At 36.4% G+C, this 24,372-nt stretch overlaps 1 protein-coding gene across 5 annotated transcripts in view; it reads left to right on the forward strand.

Annotated features, from left to right (window-relative positions):
* na (sodium leak channel non-selective protein na) overlaps positions 1-24,372 on the forward strand; it is a 151,033-nt gene that overhangs the window by 53,735 nt on the left and 72,926 nt on the right. For all 5 annotated transcript variants that reach the window (XM_081756863.1, XM_081756858.1, XM_081756860.1 and 2 more), the window contains 9 exons: positions 1,521-1,688; positions 4,946-5,137; positions 7,383-7,520; positions 8,551-8,757; positions 11,309-11,508; positions 13,370-13,492; positions 17,856-18,026; positions 18,557-18,736; positions 20,770-21,022. In XM_081756863.1, coding sequence (XP_081612989.1) covers positions 1,521-1,688; positions 4,946-5,137; positions 7,383-7,520; positions 8,551-8,757; positions 11,309-11,508; positions 13,370-13,492; positions 17,856-18,026; positions 18,557-18,736; positions 20,770-21,022 — 1,632 coding nt within the window. The remainder of the gene's footprint in view (positions 1-1,520; positions 1,689-4,945; positions 5,138-7,382; positions 7,521-8,550; positions 8,758-11,308; positions 11,509-13,369; positions 13,493-17,855; positions 18,027-18,556; positions 18,737-20,769; positions 21,023-24,372) is intronic.

The raw sequence follows: 24,372 nt of genomic DNA on the forward strand, positions 1-24,372 counted from the left end.
CCCACCCACTGCTTGCTTCGGAGCTTTGGGCACCTAATTCCACTCCGCTTAGCCTGCTTCGGGGCTCTGTTGGAGATCCTGTCTGCGACCTTACGGTCAAAGACCACCTATAATTAACCTTTGATATTAGAGAGATTAATTTGTACAGTATTTTGTGAAAATACTTTTATAGTGGAGAAGTTTTATAATAAAATTGGTAGTGAGAGATCGATTCCGGACGCTCTTTTTATTAATGCTCTACCTATAGCTATATGGGACAAAGTTTTACAATATAAATTTATTTATTAAAACTGAACTACAGTGTAACGGTTTCGACAACTTAGCGTTATCTTCATCAAACACTAACTTTATCCATATAACTCTATCCGTGAGTTATTCTCTGATGAAGATAACGTTAAGTTGTCGAAACCTTTACACTGTATTTTAGTTTTAATAAAATAAGTGTATATGCTCTTGTCTGAAGTTAATTATTCCTGAAATCAGAAGTTTCTGTATTTTCAGTATTTTCCCATTTGTTATTCCACCAACTCATCCATGATCATTTACTTCCATCCATTATCTTGTAGGAAACGAAATACAGTATTGAATCATGATTGCAATATTGTGTGTAATATACTTCACAAATTGTTACAGCTCATGGCGTATGGAAGAACACCCGATGGATTCTTTTTGGTTTTAAATGGCTTGTAAATGGAATATGAACAACGTGCCTTCAATCGGTGTACATATTATGAATGTACGAGATGATTTAGAAAGTAATGCCTCCAAGGTGATACCTTTATTTGTGTTTAACAGATAGCACCGATACAGGTATCATTGGAAAGTTTGCAATGTCAGCTACAAATGGTGGCATCATATTTCAACAGAGTTCTTATTACGGACAACACACTTGCGCCAACACGAAACAAGGTTTTTCATGCCGTTGGCGAAGACTTGTAGTGGCTCTTGGCGACATCATTTCGCCGAACTGCTGCTTCCATCTCCTCGTCACAACTGTAGCGTTGGGCCCTAAGTTTGAGGAAGAGCTAAAAGTCGCAGGGCGCAAGATCCGAACTATAGGCAGCATGAGGCAGAATGTCAACAACACTTTGCCAGCAGATTGGAGAACTTTGAATTTTTTTGGTGGAGGAGAGGACGTGTGACGGTACTCCATTGACTGGCGCTTCGTTTCTGGGTCATATTGGTGTGTCCACGATTCGTCGCCGGCGATGAATGTTCCTGGGTGCACAACCTTCCGTACTCAGAAATTCAATTCGAGCCCACTGTTTCAACCGGATGCCATGTATTGTTCTACTACTCTGGAACGAGAAGAGATAGGAAAGTGAAACAAGTGACATTCTATAGTTTAAACCTCAGTGCATTAACGATAAACAGTTCAGAATATTTGCAGCACTATTAGCCAAGTAGTGGGCTTGGAGGCATTACTTTCTGAATTACCCACGTATTTAATATTTAAATTGTAAGCGCGTTATCTCAGTTTTGTCTTAGATTTCTGATCTATTCTTTCCCTTTGATTGCAGATTGCTTTTACTATCTTTCTGGATATGGAAGCGTTATTCAAGATCTGGTGTTTGGGCTTCCGAGGATATTTTAAACACTCCATACATAAATTTGAATTGCTACTTGCTGTCGGAACAACGTTACACATTTTACCTCAGCTTTATCTTTCTGGATTTACCTATTTCCAGGTTGGTATTACTAGACGCTTGCTACGCTGCTACCAGGGATGTTCAACAATTATTGTCTGACACAGAATATTGTCATTTTTTCACATAGGCCCCGCTCACTGTAATGCACTTCCCCCACCTATATTCTAGAGCACGAATACCAGTTCAGAACTCATAGCGAGTCACTTTATTTTAACTAAAAATTACTTTTTTTTTTCAAGTTGGTCACTAAAAGTTACTTTTTTTTTTATATATACAAAATTGTGACTAAAAGTTACTTTTTTGAGAGGTAAAGTGACTTTTTTCGTGTGATTTATGTTTTGGATTGGCTAAGAATAATATAAAAATAAATGGAAAAATTCAGAAACTTGTTACTCATTACTCGTCTGAAAATTTCAGTACTTGCTGCCACATGTGAAATAGTCAGCTTTATTCTCACTTCAGCTTTTATTCTTTCTAAAGCACAGTGGATGGTTGGTGGATGCTTAAGCTCTCAAGGTGGGGTTGAGAACCCTTCTGTGTCTATTCTTTCTTCTATCATAATAGTCTTTTAGTTTTCTTTCGTAATAGTTAACGCTCCGCTCAACGTTGTGTGTGTATGTGTTTGTGTGGTTCATCATGTTCGTCTTGTGTTATGCTTCTTGCATGTTCTTCTTAAGAGTAGGTGATGAATTTGAATATTTCATGGCTTTGAGAACTCTCAATGCTAAGTTAAATATAATGTCTGGGATGAAGAAATTCAGAAATAGGCCAAAACTGGTTCAACTCACTCAGAAGCTTCTTACATCTGCTAAGTCTGCTTACCGTAACTACAAAGCATACTTATTAAACCTAAGAAAGGAAAAATGATATGAAGTCTTTGAGTTTTACGTCCCACAGTTATGCCGGTTAGACTAAAGGAGACGGTGATTATGAGAAATGAATGAAATGGTTGAATGAAGAAAGTGGGAGGAAACGGGAGAACCCCGAGAAAACCCACGAGCACGGTGTTTGTCCACCACAAAGTCCATATGGCGCGAGCTGCCTAAGAAAGGAGGAAGCTGAAAAAGAAGAAGTAAAGAAGAAAAGATGAAACAAAACAACAAACAAAGAGAGGTGATGGAGAAATTGACAAAGGAAAAAAGGGGCATGATGAGATTTTGATCACTTTTTGGTCACTTTTTTCGTGTACTTTTGATCACTTTTCAAGTATTTGTAAAAGACCAGACCACTATGAGCCCTGCCAGTTTGAAAAAAAGACTTAATGGCTGTTAGAGGACATTTTTCGACAACCTGCATAACATGCTTATCGTTGGCAAACTTTGTCCCTCGCAGAGGTTCCTTAAGGTTGGGGAACAAGTAAAAGTTACTTGGGGCAAGACCTAGAGATTAGGGAGGATGCTGAAGTATTTCAAACCCGGCAACACTAACTGTGACTACGCTAAGGTGACTTGTAAGAGTAGGAGTATTGTCCTGCACCATCAGCACTTTCCTATGTAACATCCCTCTGTGTGTCTCTTTGATTGCCTCCCTAACTTTTGGAATCAATTGTGAATAATAGTCACCTGTAATTGTCTTTTGATCCTGGAGGTAATCAATGAACGGAACTCCCTTACTATCCCAAAAACTGTGGCCATAAACTTACCACCTGATGGCATTGTCTTGAATTTCTTGGGGGACGGAGAATCATGGTGCCGCCACTGCATACTGTTGCTTGGACTCTAGATCGTAATGATGTACCCAGGTTTCATCTACGATTACACATCTAGTACGAAAGTTACTCGGGTGTCTTTTTAAACAATGCCAAATTTGTCTGTGAACAACGAACTCGTTCACGCTTTTGATCAATGGTTAGCATTCGTGGTACCCATCGGACTGATACCTTGTGCACCTACAAGTGCTGGTGTAAAGTTGTGTCTATTGAACCGAGTGAGAAGCTGGTAACCTCAGCTAACCTCCACACAGTAAGTTGTCTGCCAGCTATTATGAATCGTGAACACTGTTAATGTTTTTTGGTGTGGGCACTGTTACGGGTGGTCCTGCACTTGATGCATGGTCACAGCTCTCCTTGCCACACCGGAAGTCATGTGATCGGTTTTTGATGATTTGGTATGTAGAATCTTCTAGTACATTCATAATGTCTTCATGAATCTCCTTGGGTGTTAATCCCTTCCTCTGGAGGTACTTAATGACGGTTTTTTGTTCAGATTTGTCCATTTCCTTAATCGCCGCTCACCTTGACCTGAAAAACAAAGCAGAACATTAACATTATATACTCGACATGCCTGAAACTTTGTCTCCAAACATTCAAAGGATACATTATGGCTGCATGTGCAATTTCATCTATTTGGGATATTGCCTTCTATATATCAAGAACAATAATTACTGAACAATCCTCGTATAAATCTATCTTATATGCATGATTCAATAGGGTTAATATGTGAGAGTTGCAGGTTTTTCTCACTAAATCTCGTGTGCATAAATATACTTTCTACGTTACAAGGGCCATGTAACGAACACACACGTCGCACCCTTTCATTTTATAGGTTGTTATAAATATTTAACGCTAATTCAATAAGTAAGGTAAATTGTACTTCATTGCAAGTGTAAACCAGATAATGTTATTTTTCTATAGTATATGCGTAAAACACTATAACACTAGTCATCTATACTCGAAGCTCTCGCTCCCGGCAGGAGCTCATGTGGTTCGGATTTCACGTTAATCAGTAGGTCCATGTCTCATATAGCCTCGCTGCTGAAAGGACGTTAAACTCAAAATGAACTCGGAAGTTCTCGCTGCCAACGCCGCGTAGCTTGTGTAACTTCACCAACTAGTTTAGCATCGTTGACAGATATAGAAAGGGAGCAGTTTACCAAATGAAATGCACACACTGGAGATGATTAGGTAATTAAAAAAAAAAAAAAAAAAAAAAAAAAAAAAAAAAAAAAAAACTGGTGGCTGGTTTCTCGCTGACTGACAAGGCGGAGCAAAGAAACAGCTCCGGAAGTCCACAACAGGTTGCCACAAGCGACGAGCAAGACAAGATATACAGAAAAAAGAGGTAAACAATCTTCATATTCACGTGGCACTCTCGGATGCGATGTCCCATAATAAACTGATGCAAAATCCAAATCATCACAATCGGAAGAAACTGAGGAGATTGTGGTGCCATAAGAATGAACAAAAAATAAGATTAAAGTCTCTCAAAGGACGGGAACGTCAGATAACTTTATGATATGTACCAAATTAAACTGAAAATTAACAATTTATTATTATTATTATTATTATTGTTTTTCAGGTTTTACGAATTGTTCGACTAATCAAAGCGTCACCTATGTTAGAAGACTTTGTTTACAAGATTTTTGGCCCAGGAAAGAAGCTCGGAAGTCTTATTATTTTCACCATGTGCCTCTTAATTATATCATCTAGTATTTCGATGCAGTTATTCTGTTTTATGGAAAACTTTACAAAATTCGAAAGCTTTCCAGAGGTAAGTGCTGCTGCGTACATTTAATGTGTACGGTCTGTTAAAATTTCATAGCCGGATCGTAGTTGTTGCAACGTTAAACTAAGGATTTAGTCAATACATTCTCGTATTGAATATTAATATTTCATATGGATAATAATCGTAGCAATGTTAGACTTAAGGGCCCATGGGGCTTGGTGGGAGAGCGCTCACTTCTGGTGTGTGAAGTTCTTGGTTCGTACCCAGCTCGCGGCACTGGGCTTTGTGGTGTACAAATACCGTGTGGGGAACTTTCTTGAGGCTTTCCCGTTTTCTTCCACATTCTTCATTCCACCATTTTGTTTATTATCGTGGGGGCACGGTAGCTCAGTGGTAGAGCGCTTACCGCTGGTGAAAGGGGTCTTTGGTTCGATATCCGACGAAGGAAATTCATGGTGGACAACATCGTGCCCGTGGATTTTCTCGGAGTACTCCCATTTCTTCCCACATTCTCATCCCCCTAACTTCTTCATCATCATTCACTTGCCTTACTCTTTGAGCCCCTCCGTGGCTAAGCGGTTAGCGTACGCGCCTTTGGCGTGGGAGACCCGGGTTCGATTCCCGGCGGGAGCTCATGTGGTTCGGATTCCACGTTAATCAGTAGGTCCACGTCTCATATAGCCTCGCTGCTGAACGGGACGTTAAACTCAGAATCAACTCAACACTTGCCTTACTCATCCGTCTCTCTTAGCTGAAAGGGTATAATCGTGACTGAAACTGAAAGATTTCCATTGTTAATCTTTCAGTTTTATTATTATTATTATTATTATTATTATTATTATTATTATTATTATTATTATTATTATTATTATTATTTTACAATAAACGTTTTGTTCTGCTCAGTGAGTAGTTTATATCAGATGAAATACTCTATTTCTATTTTATATATTTTACTTTTACGTCCCACGATAGAGACCTGCACGGGCCGAGTTTTAAGGCCCGAGCCCAGTCCAGCCCGAATGTACCTAGGCTCGACCTAGCCCGGGCCTGAAAAGTATTGTAGATTTTCGGCCCGAGCCTGGCCCGGCCGATAAGTTTTTTTAAAATTCTTGGTCCAAGCCCGGCCCGATAAGTTTTTTTTTTTAAATTCTTGGTCCAAGCCCGGCCCGATAAATTTTTTAAAAAATTAGCTCGAGGTCCAATCTTTCTCAAAATTTAGTATTAAACTTGACTTAAACCTCAGAAACATTTTCTAAACTCTGGTTCACAGCCTGACGCTTGCCTCCCGAATGGTACCATTGCCTCCTAGAACTTTGCCTGTCATCGAGAGAACAAAAACTCCATTTCCTGTAACAAATATCTAACTTAATTGACTTTTAGCATAAAGTGAAGATGGCAATATTGTTTAGCGACAGGCAAAACTTTCCCACCCCTTCTTGTCATATTTTGAGTTCAGTGAAGGTCAAGGTCAGAGCTCAATTTACCGCGCAATGCCTGCACTCCTCTATAGTGAAAGTGGAGCCGCTAATCAACACAAACTGTAAATAGCTATTGCATTCTTTGTAACATTTTTCACGGGCACACTTCTTCAACGTTTGGCTTTATTCCAATTATCGTCTAAAGAAGGTCAATAATTATTAAAGAATTGCAATTAATCGGCCCCAGCCCGGCCCGACCTGAAGAGAAATCAGTATCGGCCCGCCCAAGCCCGGCCCGTACAGGTCTCTATCCCACGATTATGCACCGAGACTAAGGAAGATAGTGATGATGATAATTTAAAAAAAAATGAAATACCGTATTTTACGGACTTAGAGACGCACTTTTTTCTTCGAAAAATTGCCTCCAAAATTCAGGTGCGTCTTATACTCGAAATTAATATAAAAATGTCCAGTGTTTGATTTAAAATTCGCGCCAGTCTTAAAAATGGCCATATATTCAGCGGGAAACCTATCTGTATCTGGCAACATTGGATTCAACTGGCAGCTGCAGTGCACCGATGTGACGAACATGAATTGCGAGGATTCACAAGCTTGCTAACATTGTCTCCCTCTCGCCCCGCTATCACAAAATTGCTTCAATCACCAAACAAATTGCTTAAAAATTAAGGTGCGTTTTATAATTCGTAAAATACGGTATTTCGCATTTTTCATCATCATCAACACTATCTTCTTTAGTCTCGGTGCATAAACGTGGGACGTAAAAGTAAAATATATAAAATAAAATAAAATAAATTTAGAACTTACTTGATATATCCTCGTATTTTCGTTATTTTTTATCTTTCTTATTGTAGGCTTTTATGTCTATGTTCCAAATCCTAACCCAGGAGGCTTGGGTAGAAGTGATGGATGAAACTATGCATAGAACTCCAGAAGCCATTGCCCCGATTGTTGCAGTCTATTTTATTTTGTATCATCTTTTTGTTACACTCGTAAGTATTAACTTCTTCGAGAAGTATTTAACATTGAATCTAACTTCAAGAAATACTTAACATTAAACCTTAAAAATGTCATAGTAGACCTTGTTTGATTGGATAATATAATTTGAAACAAATATCGTGTGCTCATTCTTATCCGAAAGAATTTATACTCAATTGGTAGTTTTTTTTATATTACAAAAATCTGTTGCGTTTCCAAAATTTTAGCAGCTCCCTCTGCAGCTAAGCGGTTAGCGTACGCGTCTTTGATGTGGGAGACCCGGGTTCAATTCCCGGCTGGAGCTTGTGGTTCGGATCTCACGTTAAGCTGTAGGTCCACGTCTCACATAATCTCGCTGCTGAACAGCTCGCTAAACTCAACAAAATCAAATAAAAAAAATCCAGGAATTTAGGGGAAACACACACACACACACACATATATATATATATATATATATATATATATATATATATATATATATATATATATAGTATATTTGTTTCGATTTCAAAGTCTACACAATAGTTGAAACTTTAAGTACCACTAATTTACAAAATGAAGACTATCAAGTTACATATGTTCATTATTCAGGTGTTGATAATCGAGTACAGTACTCTTGGGTCGTTTTCGGCAGCTAAATCGTTCGTGTTATTTCGCGCATATCTTTGATGAGGTAATACAATGTCAAAACTGTGTTGGTTGGCCCAAGCAGACAACAAGAACGTAAGACAAGAGTAAAGAAGTAGTTCCCACAGTGCTTTTTCAAGTTTATACTAATGTAGAAAGAAATTAGTAAACTTTTCTTTCTTGCGTCCACTTTCCAATTTTGACCGTAAGAAAAACATGATGAAATAAAGTTTACCACAATATAAACATTGCATAAAAAAGAAGAAAGTAATATTCATAAAAAAATCCCCTTTTATATTGTCTATATTGAGAAATTTGAAGAATCATTACATTGATCTATTTCGTTTGTTATATTCTCATTAAAAAATCAGACATTGATTTAACAGTATGAATTATTAATGTAACTCTTATTTACAGATAGTGCTAAGCTTGTTCGTAGCCGTAATTTTGGACAACTTGGAGTTAGATGAAGATATAAAGAAATTAAAACAACTGAAGTTCCGTGAGCAGAGCGCTGAAATCAAGGAAACTTTACCATTTCGCCTTCGAATATTTGAGAAATTCCCTGATAGTCCACAAATGACATGTTTACATAAAGTACCGTCGGATTTTAGTTTACCAAAGGTAAGGGTTGTATGGCAAATTTTCATTTATTTGTTTCTTTCATCCTCTTTGCCTAGATGATAGTACTTTTTTGAAGTTTCCTAATAATAATCGGTTAAGAGACAGTGTTTGCTTTACAATATGGGCTCTATTCCCAGATAAATATATCGTTATTTTCATTTAATAATTGTATTTTTTATTTATTTATTTATTTTTTTTCCTCAGACAGACAATATCTTTGTCTCAAGAATTTAAAAAAATAAGTCTGTGTATTATGTCAATAATTATTGTACACAACAAAATTTTATTTACTTTGAAAAAGTACGTTGTGTTTCATACTTGTGATTTCCCATGTTCGTTTAATTTGCATGTTGGATTGTCAATTTTCAACGAGAGCTCCTCCGTGGCTAAGCGGTTAGCGTACGCGCCTTTGGCGCGAGAGACCCGGGTTCAATTCCCGGCCGGAGCTCATGTGGTTCGGATTCCACGTTAATCAGTAGGTCCACGTCTCATATAGCCTCGCTGCTGAAAAGGGACGTTAAACTCAAAATCAACTCAACTCAATTTTCAACGAACTTAAAAAGTTCGTTACTGAATTCTCTGTCTGTCTGTTATTTGCGATTTTTAAAAAAATTGAACCCTGCATTTGATAGATCATTAAAAACTATCTGAAAAAGGGATTAAATTTTTCGCGTCACTCTTACCGTTCCCGAGATATTGGCCAAAAAATGGCCGATTTCCAGATATTTAAGGAGCCATATCTCGGGAACCGTAAGTCATAGAGAGATCATATTGGTGTTGGTCAATACCTAAAAGGAAGGTAAATATTTTGGTACCAAATAGTAACTGGTGGCCACTGATCAACTAGCTACTGTCCAACTGACCACTGCTCCTCAGATATTGGCCAAAAAAGTTCGAATTTCGGGAGATTTAAAAAGCCATATCTCGGAAATTGTAAGCCATAGAGAGATGATATTTTGCCAGTTTTTGCGAGAAACAGAAGAATGTACGGATAAAAAGATTTACTTTTACATCTAGGAACAATCACAGTTCTGATTTCCGCTCCATCTCTCCATTCTTTTTAAGTTCGTTCTGGAAATGCTCTTGAAGCATTCTCAACTGGTTGTTAACTTACTCCAATATTTTTCTAAACAGAAAATGAAAAATATAGGTTCAAATTGGATAATTCTTCAGTATACATATATGATATTTATGAAGGTCGCTGTAACTTAAGGAGAATAAATTTGTACAATCTTCTTCAAAACATCCTAGCTAACAATATCTTATCTGTAAGTGGAAGTAACTCAAGTAAGTATGAACCACTTTAGCTGTTTAAGATCTTTATTTTAAATGAATGAAAAAAAAAAAAAAAATGCTCTACTACATACGTGGTATGAATGCGGCCTTCTAAAAAGAGATGGATGTCCAGTTTCTTTTTCGAACAAGACTGTATATAACGTAGTGCTCACAAGTGCCCATCCTCCAAGGGCTAGGGCGCAACTTTTCAAAAATTTACCATTCTTCTCCAAATTTACCATTCTTCGTTAAATTTACCATTCTTCGCCAAATTTACCATTCTTCCCCAAATTTACCATTCTTCCCCAAATTTACCATTCTACCGCAAGTTTACCATTCTTCCCTAAACATCAATTTCCCCCAAATTTACCATTCTTCCCCAAATTTAACATTCTACCCCAAGTTTACCATTCTTCCCCAAACATCAATTTCCCCCAAATTTGCCATTCTTCCCCAAATTTAACATTCTACCCCAAGTTTACCATTCTTCCCCAAATTTATCATTCTTCCTCAAATTTACCATTCTTCCCCAAATTTAACATTCTACCCCAAGTTTACCATTCTTCCCCAAATTTATCATTCTTCCCCAAATTTAACATTCTACCCCAAGTTTACCATTCTTCCCCAAATTTATCATTCTTCCTCAAATTTACCATTCTTCCCCAAATTTAACATTCTACCCCAAGTTTACCATTCTTCCCCAAGTTTACCATTCTTCCCCAAATTTATCATTCTTCCCCAAATTTACCATTCTACCCCAAGTTTACCATTCTTCCCCAAACATCAATTTCCCCCAAATTTACCATTCTTCCCCAAATTTAACATTCTACCCCAAGTTTACCATTCTTCCCCAAATTTATCATTCTTCCTCAAATTTACCATTCTTCCCCAAGTTTACCATTCTTCCCTAAATTTACCATTCTTCAAATTTACCATTCTTCTCTAAATTTACCGGTCTCTAGTTTGATTGTACCATTTTGAATGAAAACTTATGTCCCCGCTGTGGGCACCGCTGTAGTGCTGTATTATTGTTTCAGAAAACGTAACATATTTATCTTCCATTTACCTCTTATCCAAATTGATCAATATCCATTTCCCACTCACCTTTAATAACATTATGAAAATACTGTTAGGAAGTCATCAAAAATTTGACAATTTAGCATTTGAGACAAGGACAAACTAGTTAAGTAACAGATATGAATCATATTTCCTTAAGCGTGGATATAATCTGATACACTGTTTCGTACTGATCATTTTTTGTTCCCTATCATTTCAGGTGAGAGAAAGTTTTATGCGCCAGTTCGTGTATGATCAGACTGAAGATGATGAAACAGAAGGCGTTAAAAAGATCAACGAAGTCTTTGATAGTAAAATTGTTTATAGGAAAAAGAAACCAGTGAAGATTATTAACTCTACACCGAAACTCAGGAATATGAGTGTAGATCTAAGAAAAGCCACGATCAGTTACATTATAAAGTAAGTGTGATAAATAATGGGTTTGACTTTTACTATTAATAACATTATTTAGCTCATTGCTATTACAAAAGAATAGTTTTTGTAATGGGATATTATATGTTGTCCAAATCTTAATTTTTGTCTGTTTTGCAGTTTGTTCGGAAAACGAAATGAAGATTACACGAATTTTCTTATTATTAATTTGTTAACTTATTATTAATTTGTTAACTTATTAATGAAGTTATCGGTTCAGTTAAAGACATTTTGCACTGTAAACATTATGAACAAAGAACAAGATTATTTAGAAAGTTGGCAAAGTCAGAAAAATATCCACGTTTAATTTGTAATAAGGACTAGCTGAACCTACGTTCTCTACATAGCGCATCATTCATATATGAGCATGAATCTCCTTGTCATTGCTCACAACATGTGTACGTGTCTCTTTACAGACACAAGTGAAAAATGTCTTGATAAAACTTGGCAAAGGGTACCATAAAGGACAGATTTTTTTCGATAATTTTTTTCAATATCTCGCACCGTTTGCAAGATTTGAGCCTACTTGCGGTTGGAGTTTCGAATTCATGTATAATCAGGGTTTTCTTTCTTCTTGCATGCAGTATGTAATAAGCAAATACATTACACACAGAATTAATTATAATGCCAGCGATATGTGATGTTTTTAATGGAAAAATACTCCAAACAAAAAAGATTCATCTTAGACTGGAGAAATGGTTATACTTCGTTTTTCATTATCAGTTGGCCACGCTAAAAACGCCGGAGAGATATACTAACTCCATATACAAATGTGTGGTATTTGAATGTATAACTCGTAGGATATGATGCTTTGCTTTTTCAAAATTTCAACACTTCTAGTGTACCCCTAAAAGATGTAATAAAGAAATTACGGCCATTCTTTTTTAAATATTCAATTAGAACTGAACAATCTACAAAAATGTTATTGCAATCGATCAATGAAAATTTCATCTTTCTAGCACTTGTGGTTTTCGAGATCTCCTTGTCGAAAGGATTGCCACAAACATATAAACTTTTCTTGACCACAAGCATATAAATCTAACATTTTAATATATAGATAGTTGACCTTAGGATTCGAACTCCGAACTTCCAGATTTCGAACACTAATTAGTCGTCTACACTCATCGTTACTTCTTTAGTACACTTTAAAGTCTTAACCGTAGTAAGTAAACAAGAATAAACCCTATTTGTTACTGTATTTTGCGCTATTGGAGATTGTGAAACAAATTTAAAACGAAGAAAAATGAAATGAAGTGAAATCTTTCAGTTTAACGTCCCATGATTATGCTCGTTAGGCTAAGAGAGACGATGTGATTAATGCAAGTGAATGATGATGGAATGAGAATGCAGGAGGAAACGGGAGTAACCCGAAAAAATCCACTGGCAGGGTGTTGTCCACTGCAACTTACTTGGCCGGGGACCGAACCAGATACCCCACGCACGCTCTACCACTGATCCACCGTGTCCCCCTAAAAATTACAAGCGAATAGCGTTAGTTCCTACACAATTGCCAGAACTGAAAATGATTGTTTTCCCCAGCATGTACAGTACCCTTACTAATACAATATATTCTTCTACGCATAGTACTGTAAATCAGATTTACATAATAATAAAACCGACAGGAAAATGTTAGCATATATTGAGGAATCAAGAGCCTTTGGTTTTATTACTTTGTTCATGTTTTAAAGGAAATATTTATGCACCAATAGTTATTTTAATATAACTTACCTTCATATTGAATTTCTTAAAAACTTCACACTTCCATCCATTCACATAAGATTGGACTTTTGTGATATACATATTTGTAATTGAGTTTTTATTTATTTATTTATTTATATATTTATTTTAGTGACTCCAATAACCAACGTCTTCTTCTTGGAGACTCAGCAATGATTCCTGTCCCAGGAAAAGGAACGATCAAGCCACAAGGAACCATCAGCAGCGCCAAACAGTTAAGATTGGATCAAAAGAAGTAAGTAAACATTAAACTTCCCATAATTTTACGCAGTGGTATTAATTAGAGAAAAGTAAAAGCTGATTGAGAGGAATAACGGAGAGGTCAGCAGCGTGATTGTTTGTCCCCGACACAATCAACACCAACTACTCCAAGAAAAAGATGAAAATAAATATAGCAGAATATTATGAACAATAGAAAAAAGTAAAAATTAATTAAACTTATTGTGCGTAGTAATTTTTTCATTGTGTCCTCCAATATTTCGTTCTCTATAACATCTGAGGACCTTTTCAAGGAATGTATTTCCTACGAAAAAAAAAAAAAAAAACTTTCAAACTGCTCCTGATTTTACGTTCCTTTTTGTTATTCTTAGTACAAATGAATAAAAAGCTGCTATTTAATCCGTAATATATTAACTGTGCCAAATTTCAGAAACAGTAAAGAGAGCCGAATCCAAAGTTTTATGAAGAGAGGTGCAGCAATAATGACCAGCACATTTGAATTAAATCTAAATTTTTAAACGCCTTTAGGTATCTGTGGTGTGAATGAGGATTTTCCCTGCAAATGCGCAATGTCTAGTTTGGGAATCGAACCCACGACTTTCCGAATGCAAACCCAACGCTTCACCAACTGAAACATAACCGCTTTATATCGGTATAATTTTCAGTATATAATTAGCTTGCTGTTTTTAGGTCAGGATTTTCTTTAATCATGGGCACTTGGAATATGATGGATATTTATTTGTATCGTACAGAATCCTTATGAAAATGTTGCTATTTTCATTGCTAGCTGCTCATTTTAGATAGTGTATATTTACAACGAAGGAGGGGGGGGGGTCACGTCCCCGGGGTACCACCCTAAAACCGGCCCTGACAGTAAACACTTTCCTGTCCCCTTCTAACACAAAACAGGCTTGTTCTCTTTTAAATAATCTAAATAATACAAGTAACTAACTCTTATTTTTCATTAAGTAAATAAACACTTTGATATATTAGAATTATTTTTATGATTTTAACATTAATGTTATGAGCAGGGCCCGGATCTTGTTGACAAGTCAACTTTTTTCTGTTACGCATAGGACAAGGCAAGTTCAAATAAAAACGTTATCCATCAACTCTAGGTTCTAAAAATATAGTTTTTTAGGGTCAACTTTTGGTCACTTTTTGCTGTTTTGAAATTTCAGGTCATTTTTTAATATTTTAAAGCAACTGTTAGGTCACTTATGGTCTTTTTATTCTTTTTTTTTTCTACATAAGGAAATCTTTAAATGAACACGGTTTATGGATGTGGAAAAGACGAAGTTGAATAATCTATTTTCTTACTTCCTGACTATTGGAATGGAAAAACTGCATTCTTAACAAGCTAATGAAAACTAAACTAGCTGGTTAACGAAAGGCGGGGGTTGGTAGGTGGCCAAACAGATAGTTTTGGGTTATTGACCACAAGGGATGTGATCACGTGAATAACTAAAAATGCATTAGAAGGCGTACAAGGGTTTTAAACAGGTTTTTATCTATTATTTTCATGTAGTCTAAACTTGCTAAGTTTTATTTTTTAAGTGTGCTTCCTAAAACTCGGGAGTGAATTGACGCTTTCAATACTTACAATGCCGTACAATGGACTGATCAATAGAAATAAATGATCAATGGACTGCAACTAACTGAAACAAAACTTTTTGAATATGAGTGAGAAATGTTAATTAAAAATCCAATAGATATTAAAAATGTCAATGTTTAATGAAATAAAAGTTTGAGAAAACGTAAGTTTTAAGGTCAATTTTTGTGATTTTTAGGGTCATTTTACAGGAATTTCAGTGTCATTTTATAGGTCACTTTTTAAATTTTTTTAGGTCAACAAGATCCGGGCCCTGGTTATGAGTTAGGGTTTTGGATGGATAAGGGCACAAGAGATGCAATGGCCCATAAAGAGTAATCAGTGAAAGACTTATGGACAAAGGCAAGAAAGTACATGTAGTTTATATTGATCTAGAAATGACTTTCGACCAAATAAACTAGTAAGAGCTAATGAAGATTGTAAAGAAAGATGTAGTAGAATAGAAGTAGGAGAATTCGTAAGAAACGTACATATAAACCAACAAGTAAGAATTAAAACAAAGAAGAAAACAAGACAGAATAAATTAACAAAAAAATTGGCTACTTATCAATGAATCCTCCCTTGAAAAATTTAAAGATTTTGACGTTTCGGAACTCTCAGCTGGTTTCTTCCTCAGTGGCAAGGTAAAAAGGATTAAAACGGAAAGGAGATAAAAGGAGTAAAACCAGGAATACATACCACTATATAAAAGTAACGTACAGAAAAGATCATGAGATGAACAGAGCAGAGTGAAAAAAAGAATGAACTGAATAAAAAAAAACGCGGTGTCTATGTTAGGCCACTATTGCCAGATCCAAAGTATGCATCAAAGGTAGGTATCCAAGTTCGATCAACGTTGCAGTATCAAGGTTCAATGCAGGTTTGTATTTATGAATAAAGAACGATTCTTTAATTTCCCGTTGTTTTTTGATTTTGCTAAACCTATTACCTTAACCTGTTTTATATTATGTGAATGTTGTTTTAGATGAAGCGCTAAACCCGACATGCCTTCATCTTGTGACTTTTTTGATTGTCTAACATGTTCCTTCACACGCGTGTTAATTCAGTTCATTCTTTTTTCGCTCTGCTCTGTTCATCTCATGATCTTTTTTTGTACGTTACTTTTATATAGTGGTATGTATTCCTGGTTTTACTCCTTTTATCTCCTTTCCGTTTTAATCTTTTTTACCTTCCCACTGAGGAAGGAACCAGCTGAGAGTTCCGAAACGTCAAAATCTTTAAATTTTTCGAGGGAGTAGCCAATTCTTTGTTAATTTTGAATATCCCCCCCCCCCATGCGCCCATGTAAGTATAAGACAGAGTAAAGTTGGAAGGGAAGATCGATAGGGATGTTGCATTGTCCAACGTTATTTAATATCTATCTAGAAGAGGTTATTTAATATCTATCTATAAAGAAGAAGCTATATAAGGAAGAGATGGTGAAGAAGAGTCTGTATAAAGAAGAAATGGTGAAGAAAAACCTATATAAAAAGAGGTAGTGAAGAAGAGTCTATATAGGGAAGAGGTGTGAAGAATAGTATATAGGAAAGAGATGGTGAAGAAAAGTCTACATAGAAAAGAGGTGGTGAAGAAGAGTCTATATAGAAAAGAGATGGTGAAGAAGAGTCTGTATAAAGAAGAAATGGTGAAGAAAAGCCTATATAAAAAGAGGTAGTGAAGAAGAGTCTATATAGGGAAGAGGTGTGAAGAAGAGTATATAGGAAAGAGATGGTGAAGAAAAGTCTACATAGAAAAGAGGTGGTGAAGAAGAGTCTATATAGAAAAGAGATGGTGAAGAAGAGTCTGTATAAAGAAGAAATGGTGAAGAAAAGCCTATATAAAAAGAGGTAGTGAAGAAGAGTCTATATAGGGAAGAGGTGTGAAGAAGAGTATATAGGAAAGAGATGATGAAGAAAAGTCTACATAGAAAAGAGGTGGTGAAGAAGAGTCTATATAGAAAAGAGATGGTAAAGAAGAGTCTATATAAAGAAGAAATTGTGAAGAAAAGTCTATATATAGTAGAGATAATAATGAAGAGTCTAGTAGATGTGAAGGGGCGGTTGTGGGTTCTTTTTCGTACCAATTCTGCCACGTTCAGTATTTTTCAATAATATATTTTTTTTTCAGTAACATTACCTATGACAGCAGAGCACGTGACTAATCAGATACCCATGGTCTATATCCCGGGTCATAGAAAAGGGTGGTTCTACACCACTTTTTGGTGCGAATTTTCCCATGCTTCTGATCGGCTGACGTTAGACGAGGTGTGGCTGGAAATGTGAAAGATTGCAAAAGACGTTTACGGGAAACATTTCTCTCAAGAGACTGTATTGATCGCATACTGAAGGAGGTCATAGGTAAATAGATGAGTTCTGGGGCACAAATTTTGTAACTCTTGCTGATTGAAAGAACAGGTTCGAAGATCAGGTGACTTTCGAACTGTTCTTCTTGTCTCTGTCTCTCTGCTTTAGCCTTCCTACCCTAACTACCAATGTCAAATTCAAGTCACAGCCTCAATCAAAGTCAAATCATTGTTCAGACGTGTTCAATTCTTTCAGATATTCCGCGTGAATGGTAAAATTCATATATAGTGTCCTCTAGATTAAAGAGAATGTGATTTTAGTTATTGTTATTGTCCTTGCATGCCCTTATTGATGAAAGACGTTCTGTTTATTTTATTTTATTTTATTTATTTATTTATTATTAATTTCCGAAAGTTTGATGTTTTATCATATTTAAAGATGTTTTGCTTTTATTATACCTAGGTATATTATACTTTTTATTTTAGGTCAGTTCGTCGAAGCGTTAGGAGTGGTTCGATCAAACTTAAACAAACCTACGAACATTTGATGGAAAACGGTGACATTGGAGCTATGAATAGAGTTAGTTCATCACGTAGGCCTCAGGATTTAGATATCAAGTTGCTCCAAGCAAAAAGACAGCAAGCGGAGATGCGAAGGTAAGTAAACGTTACTTTTTAATGCAAAAAATTGCTGTTCGTTACTTCGTGTTATTACACTAAAAAGTAACAAACAACGTATTATTGCACTAAGTTCCTAGCACATAAGAACAACAGATGGCAGCAATGGTACGCATGTAAATATTGTCAGACAATTCATAGGCTTACAAAACTATTTTCGTGACTGATTACAGAAAATATCGTACGTTATTCATTACTCGCTATAAATGCCAAATATACTGCGTAAATCTTTGCTTATACCAAACAATAAAAGCCAATGCAAATTCTCACTGCTAGTTACCAGTTATTTGTGATATGATCGGAAGGCGATGTCCTTGATGTTGAAATAACATACAAGTAACACGCTATATTGATAGTCATTTTGTGTTGTTTTAACACCTCATTTTTTGCTGTGGAAGTTCATCGTAATTTCACACTGTGAAAAGAAACTCACTTGTGATATAAATATGGATAGTTATGTTAAGTTGGTACTGTATTAATGTTAATTTACTGTTTAATGTTACTTATAGAAACCAGAGAGAAGAAGACCTGAGGGAAAATCACCCGTTCTTTGACACGCCTTTGTTTGCTGTTCCACGAGAAAGTAGGTTTAGAAAAATCTGTCAGTTGATTGTGTATGCAAGATACGATGCTAGATTAAAAGATCCGTTAACAGGAAAAGAAAGGAAGGTTCAATACAAAAGACTTCAGTAAGTATTTCAAGATTTTGTTGCTTTACTTATTTTTACTGTCACATCCAAAAGCTGATTTATTCGATAATTTTCTTCTTGCAGTATGGGGGCGTATTTTACTATAATTGTCTGTGGTGCAAAAGAGAAGTCATCACTTAGCTTCAGTCTGACGGACTCGAGTTTTGAACACGCTAGTAAATTATACTGCATAATTGACCTTAAAACATCTAAAAAATGATGAAGCAGACCTGCAAAGTAATTGCTAAAAGGTTTCTGGGTAGTGGAGTGGTTACTGGGGAAAAGGGGACTCAACTCTGATGCATGGGACACCTGGTTCGTTCTCGGGCCATGTGAGTTTGTGGTGCACAGCATTGTAACCATGGGCTTTCTTCGGGTTATTCCGTTTCCTTCCACATTACCATTTCACAGTTCTTTCATAATAATTTACTTTCGTTAATATCCGTTTTCTTTAGCCTAAAGGACAAAAGCCTGTGACGTTAAATTAAAGATTTGTTCTTCATATTGCAAGTATTACTATTATTATTTGATATTTAGCTTAATGGTAGAGATACATCCTGGTGAGAGATACGATTGGATTCCTTATCCAGTCCAGGGATCGTATTTTCTTATTGTGTATGTTAGTACAATGATTGATAGAGGCGTGTTATGACTTACGCGTTTTCTATAGCAAGTTTTCTTTCTTTCTTTCTTTCTTTATTTATTTACTTATTTATGGAAGCGGTGACTCGCTGGTATAGTGTTCACCTCTGGTGCATAAGATTCTCCATTGATACCAGTTCTTGCCAAATGAAGCTTGTAGTAGACAAACACCGTGTGCGTAGGTTTTCTAGTTCTCTCATTTTCTCCCACTTCCTTCATTCCATCATTATCGTCGATCTCATCATCATCGTCTATCCTAGCCTTGGTGCATAATCGTAGGATGTTAAACTCTCTCTCTCTCTCTCTCTCTCTCTCTCTCTCTATATATATATATATATATATATATATAATTAACATGAGCTCTTTACCGGTCCAAGTTGTGACATATGGTGACATTGCAATTGTGTTTTTGGTATTTCGAACTTAAAAATGTAAATTTTAATAATGAATGTCAAATATTCACAAATATCTTCATCTCAGTGACGGACTGGGGCCCCTGTTGGAAGAACAGTTTAGGGCCCCACGGTAGGAGTCGTATGCGTTCCACAAAATATGATATCGTCTCTTTCTTAGAGTTTTGTCTCTGTGTCCCAAAAAAGTTTACCGGAACGATAAAATGTCCCGTGTTTTGTTTATGGAATACAAAGTACAGAGTCAATAGTTGTTAACATAATAGCTCATTGTTCCTCCAACAAAGTCATTTAATTTCTAGTACTTTCAAGTGACCGACAGACAATACAGATAATAATAGCAACATAACCGAAATTTTCATTTTACGTTAAAAAATCCTTAAATGTATATTTACATATGTAATATGCAAAATGTGTAATTATCCTAGCCCTTCTGATAACATAAAATCAGTTACTGTAATGTAGAGAAGAGCCCCCATTCTGTTTGCTCTATTGTAAATTCAAACTATAATGATCAACGTAATTGAACGAAAAATGACGGATGTGCTATGTTTTCTAAATGCTATTTCTGGTGTACATCGCAGTAACATTCTGGAAGGAGCCCGTAAGGTATTTGGGGCCCTTCTGGACGTAGTGAGATCTACAGTTAACTTTCTGATGTCTGTGGGAATACTCAGTGACGTGCATCTGAGGTATGCCCGAATTTCGTGATTCCTTTTGTTATGTTGTAGGTACTTACATAAGGATTAAAGATTTATATATATATATATATATATATATATATAAACGAAGTTGAGAATGGGGCCCTGGCCATTCCGAAACTGCTTCAGCTCTACTTTCATTTGTATCATTTTTCCCCCTTGTACAAAAGTATCAAAAGGATGAATGCTGCTGGTCTGTATCATCGGTAGGTGCACTTTAAATTCATTCCAGAAACAATTGAAAAAAAAAATGTAATAGGATGCCTTGTGATTCTTTCAGCAACTTCTTGGGCCTAGTGACGTACTTGGATTGGGTTATGATCTGTGTGACTACTCTCTCCTGCATCTCTATGATGTTTGAAACGCCCTTTTATAGAGTGATGGAAACACCCGCTCTGCAAATAGCTGAATATGGTTTTGTTATATTTATGAGTCTTGAACTGGCGCTTAAAATTTTGGCTGATGGCCTGTTCTTCACGCCCAAAGCTTATATCAAGGATGTTGCTGCCGTCCTAGATGTGTTTATTTACGTGGTAAGAACTTTGTTTTACGTAAACATACTGTACTATTATATGTAAAATTTTAAGTAAGTTTGATATTGTAATTGCTTATAGAACATAAGGAACAAATTATACAGGGTGTCCGAGAAGTCCTTCCCTGATTACAGAAATTGATAACTCAGGCTAGAAATAAGATAGAAATATGAAACTGGTGTTGAATTGTTTACAAACTATAAAAGTTTTTGTCTGTGTTAGGTTTGTTCTGTTTTACCAAGTCTCAATTTTTTTTTTTTTTTTTTTTTTTTTTTTTTTTTTTTTTTTTTTTTTGGTTTAGGTTTGTAGTACGTAAGAAGCCCAAGAAGCCATGCCAACCAACCAGGAGAAGGCACAGTGTGTCCTGTGGTACCATGAGACACGATCACCAACCACGGTGCAGAGACAGTTCCAGACAACATTTGGGAGGACTCCACCTGATGTCAAGAGCATTAAAGCCTGGTATGAGAAGTTCAAGAACACAGGGTCGGTTGCTGACCTTCCGAGGTCTGGTCGACCAAGAACCTCAGCAGACACAGTGGAGGCTGTGCGGCAGTCTTTTCTGAGAAGTCCTAAGAAATCGGTGCGCAGGGCCTCACGTGAATTACAGATGCCAAAAAGCTCTATCCATGACATTTTACACAAACGTTTATTGTTTCGTGCTTACAAGGTGCAACTCGTTCAGGCCTTGTTGCCCGACGACGGTACACGTCGATATGACTTAAGATGTGCTACGTGCTACCAAGGGTGCTCATGTGGAAGTGTACTGATGTGACCAAAACTTTTATAGTTTGTAAACAATTCAACACCAGTTTCATATTTCCATCTTATTTCTAGCCTGAGTTATCAATTTCTGTAATCAGGGAAGGACTTCTCGGACACCCTGTAGCATAATAAAGAATTTTGCTGACCTCTAATATTTTTAAACAGATCAATATTGTTTCATAGGTCTTCAATATTTCAGATATCTTTAGCGAGTACCAATCCTGATATCAAAAAGGAGGCTTGAAACGTACTATGCAATAAGTTTGTCATATGCTAGACTTGATCTGTGTTAAAGAGTATTGTTGTGTCCTCTATAAAAATCTTTCTTTCAAGTCTTTAAGTAACTCCAGATCTTTGTATTTTTGTTTTAAACTTTACGAACTGGAGTCTTTGAAACAAAATACTGCAGAATCAGAGTTGGAATGCTACGAGAGCCGTTCGGAAAGTAACCTCAGATTGGTTTAAAAAAAAAAAAAAGAAACAGCAAAGTAAAGAAGAAGAATTTATTATATACATCTGAAAACTACTTCGTTGCTCTATTTTTGAACATAGTTTCCACAAACATTCAAGCATTTATCATATCTGCACTAGCTTAAATATTTCATCAGCATAAAAATCTCCCGCCTGTGCCTTGAGCCAGCCTGTGACCGGAACCTAACTTCTATCACTACGTCATATAACACAGTCCTGGAAATTTGTGGAAATTCATCGGAAACCTCCGAGATTGTGAAACGTCGATTTTCAAGAACTTTTCCATCAATTTTCTTAACGAATTCATCAGTGACCACTGATGGCCTGCCATTCCTCTCTTCGTCATGAATGTTTGTTCCATTTTTAAATGAACGAATCCATTCAAGAACAACTCCTTCACTCATCACACTTGATCCATACACGGCACAAAGTTCCCGATGAATAGCTGCTGTCGAATATTGTTTTCACGTAAGAAAATGTGTAACAGCTTGCAACTCGCAACTTGGCGGGGTTTCCTAGAAAACAAAATTATCGATTTTTGCCTTTGAAATTATTGTTTATTACAAAAAATTATCGTATAATCGTTATGGGCGTGATACTTGTAGAAACAAGCATAATACTACTAATAATAGCAATAATAGACAATATACTTATCTAGTAATCTTCAGTTTCGAGCTCCAGATCGGCGTCACTGTCCTTCCATTTCTTTAATTCTTATTAACACTACTCTGAACAACAATATTTCCACCGTCTCTTAACGTAATTGAATTTAAAGAATAGATGCAAGGTTGCCATTTGCCAATTCTCAAATCGTTATTGATTTATTTTAATGGGAATGGCTATTTAAAATCTCAGTGTGTGTGTATTTTACAATTATTTAATTCACATTTAGGACGGAGGAGCCCCCCCCCCAAAAAAAAACGGACTTTCCTTCTAAAAAAATAATTTATTACATTTTTTAAAAAAAATCTTTCAGTCTCCTTGAAAGTACTCTCCATTAAATGCGATTCATTTCTCCCATCTACTTTCCCACTGTTTGAAGCACCTCTGTAACTCTGGAACTTTTATATCGTCCAATGCGCTCTGCGAATTTCTTTTTACAGCCTCTACACCATCAAAACATTTTCCTTTTAGATTTTGTTTAATTCTCGGAAAATGTCATCATGTTGGTCGAAAAGTTTGGATCACTTTCAATCTGATTTTTTAAGTCCTGGCTCAAATTCAGACGATTGATTTGATCCTGTGTGAGCAGGCGAGAAACAAACTTAGCGGCAGGGGCGTCATTTAGGAAGGGCAGGAGGGGGAAATTGCCCCCCCCCCCCAAGAGTTTGAGTAATATATATACTTTAATCGATTGACTACTAATATACTAGTACAAAACGTAAAAGTCTTCTTATATCGGTGGTACTCTTACCCCCCTCAAGCAAAGTCTGAAATGACGCCCCTGCTTAGCGGCAACATGTCTCATTTGCAAAACCTCACACTGGCACGAGCTCCAACTCACTCCTGCCTGTTTTGAAATATCATCGATCATGCAACGACGATCCTCGCTGATTTTGGGGCAGATTTGTTCAATGTTTTCGTCGTTTCGAAATGATGAAGAGCAGCCAAAACGAGCATGATCTTCAACACTCATCTCACCACACTTAAAGCGCCCAAACCACTCAAAAAATTGTGTGCCGTTCATAGTATCCTTCTTGAAAGCCTGTTGAAGCATTTGGTAAGTTTTCGTTTCCGATTTTTCAAGTAGGAAGCAAACACACTTCGTGTTCCTTTGAATCTGCCTGAACGATTTCGCAGGCGGCAAACGAGAACAGTTTAGAAAAACAATAATACGATCAAACGTTAACCTCCTACGCAGACGCCGCTTGGCCAACTGATCTGGGAAGGTCTTTACTAGACCTACCTAGCACGAGAACTCTCTACTACGCCTAGGAACGGCAGCGCTCTTTCAATCCGGTTTCTTTTGAGTACCCCCTCGTACAATGTATTTGCATATTCAAAAGCTGCAAAAAAAAAAAAAAAAAAAAAAAAAGTGTGTGTTCTAAAATTATCGTATATTCATCTATTATCGCAAAGGCATTATTGTATATAGCATTAAGACTTTAATTATT

Source organism: Thermobia domestica, chromosome 4, assembly GCF_964235325.1.
Source record: "Thermobia domestica chromosome 4, izTheDome1.hap1.1, whole genome shotgun sequence".
NCBI lineage: Eukaryota > Metazoa > Arthropoda > Insecta > Zygentoma > Lepismatidae > Thermobia > Thermobia domestica.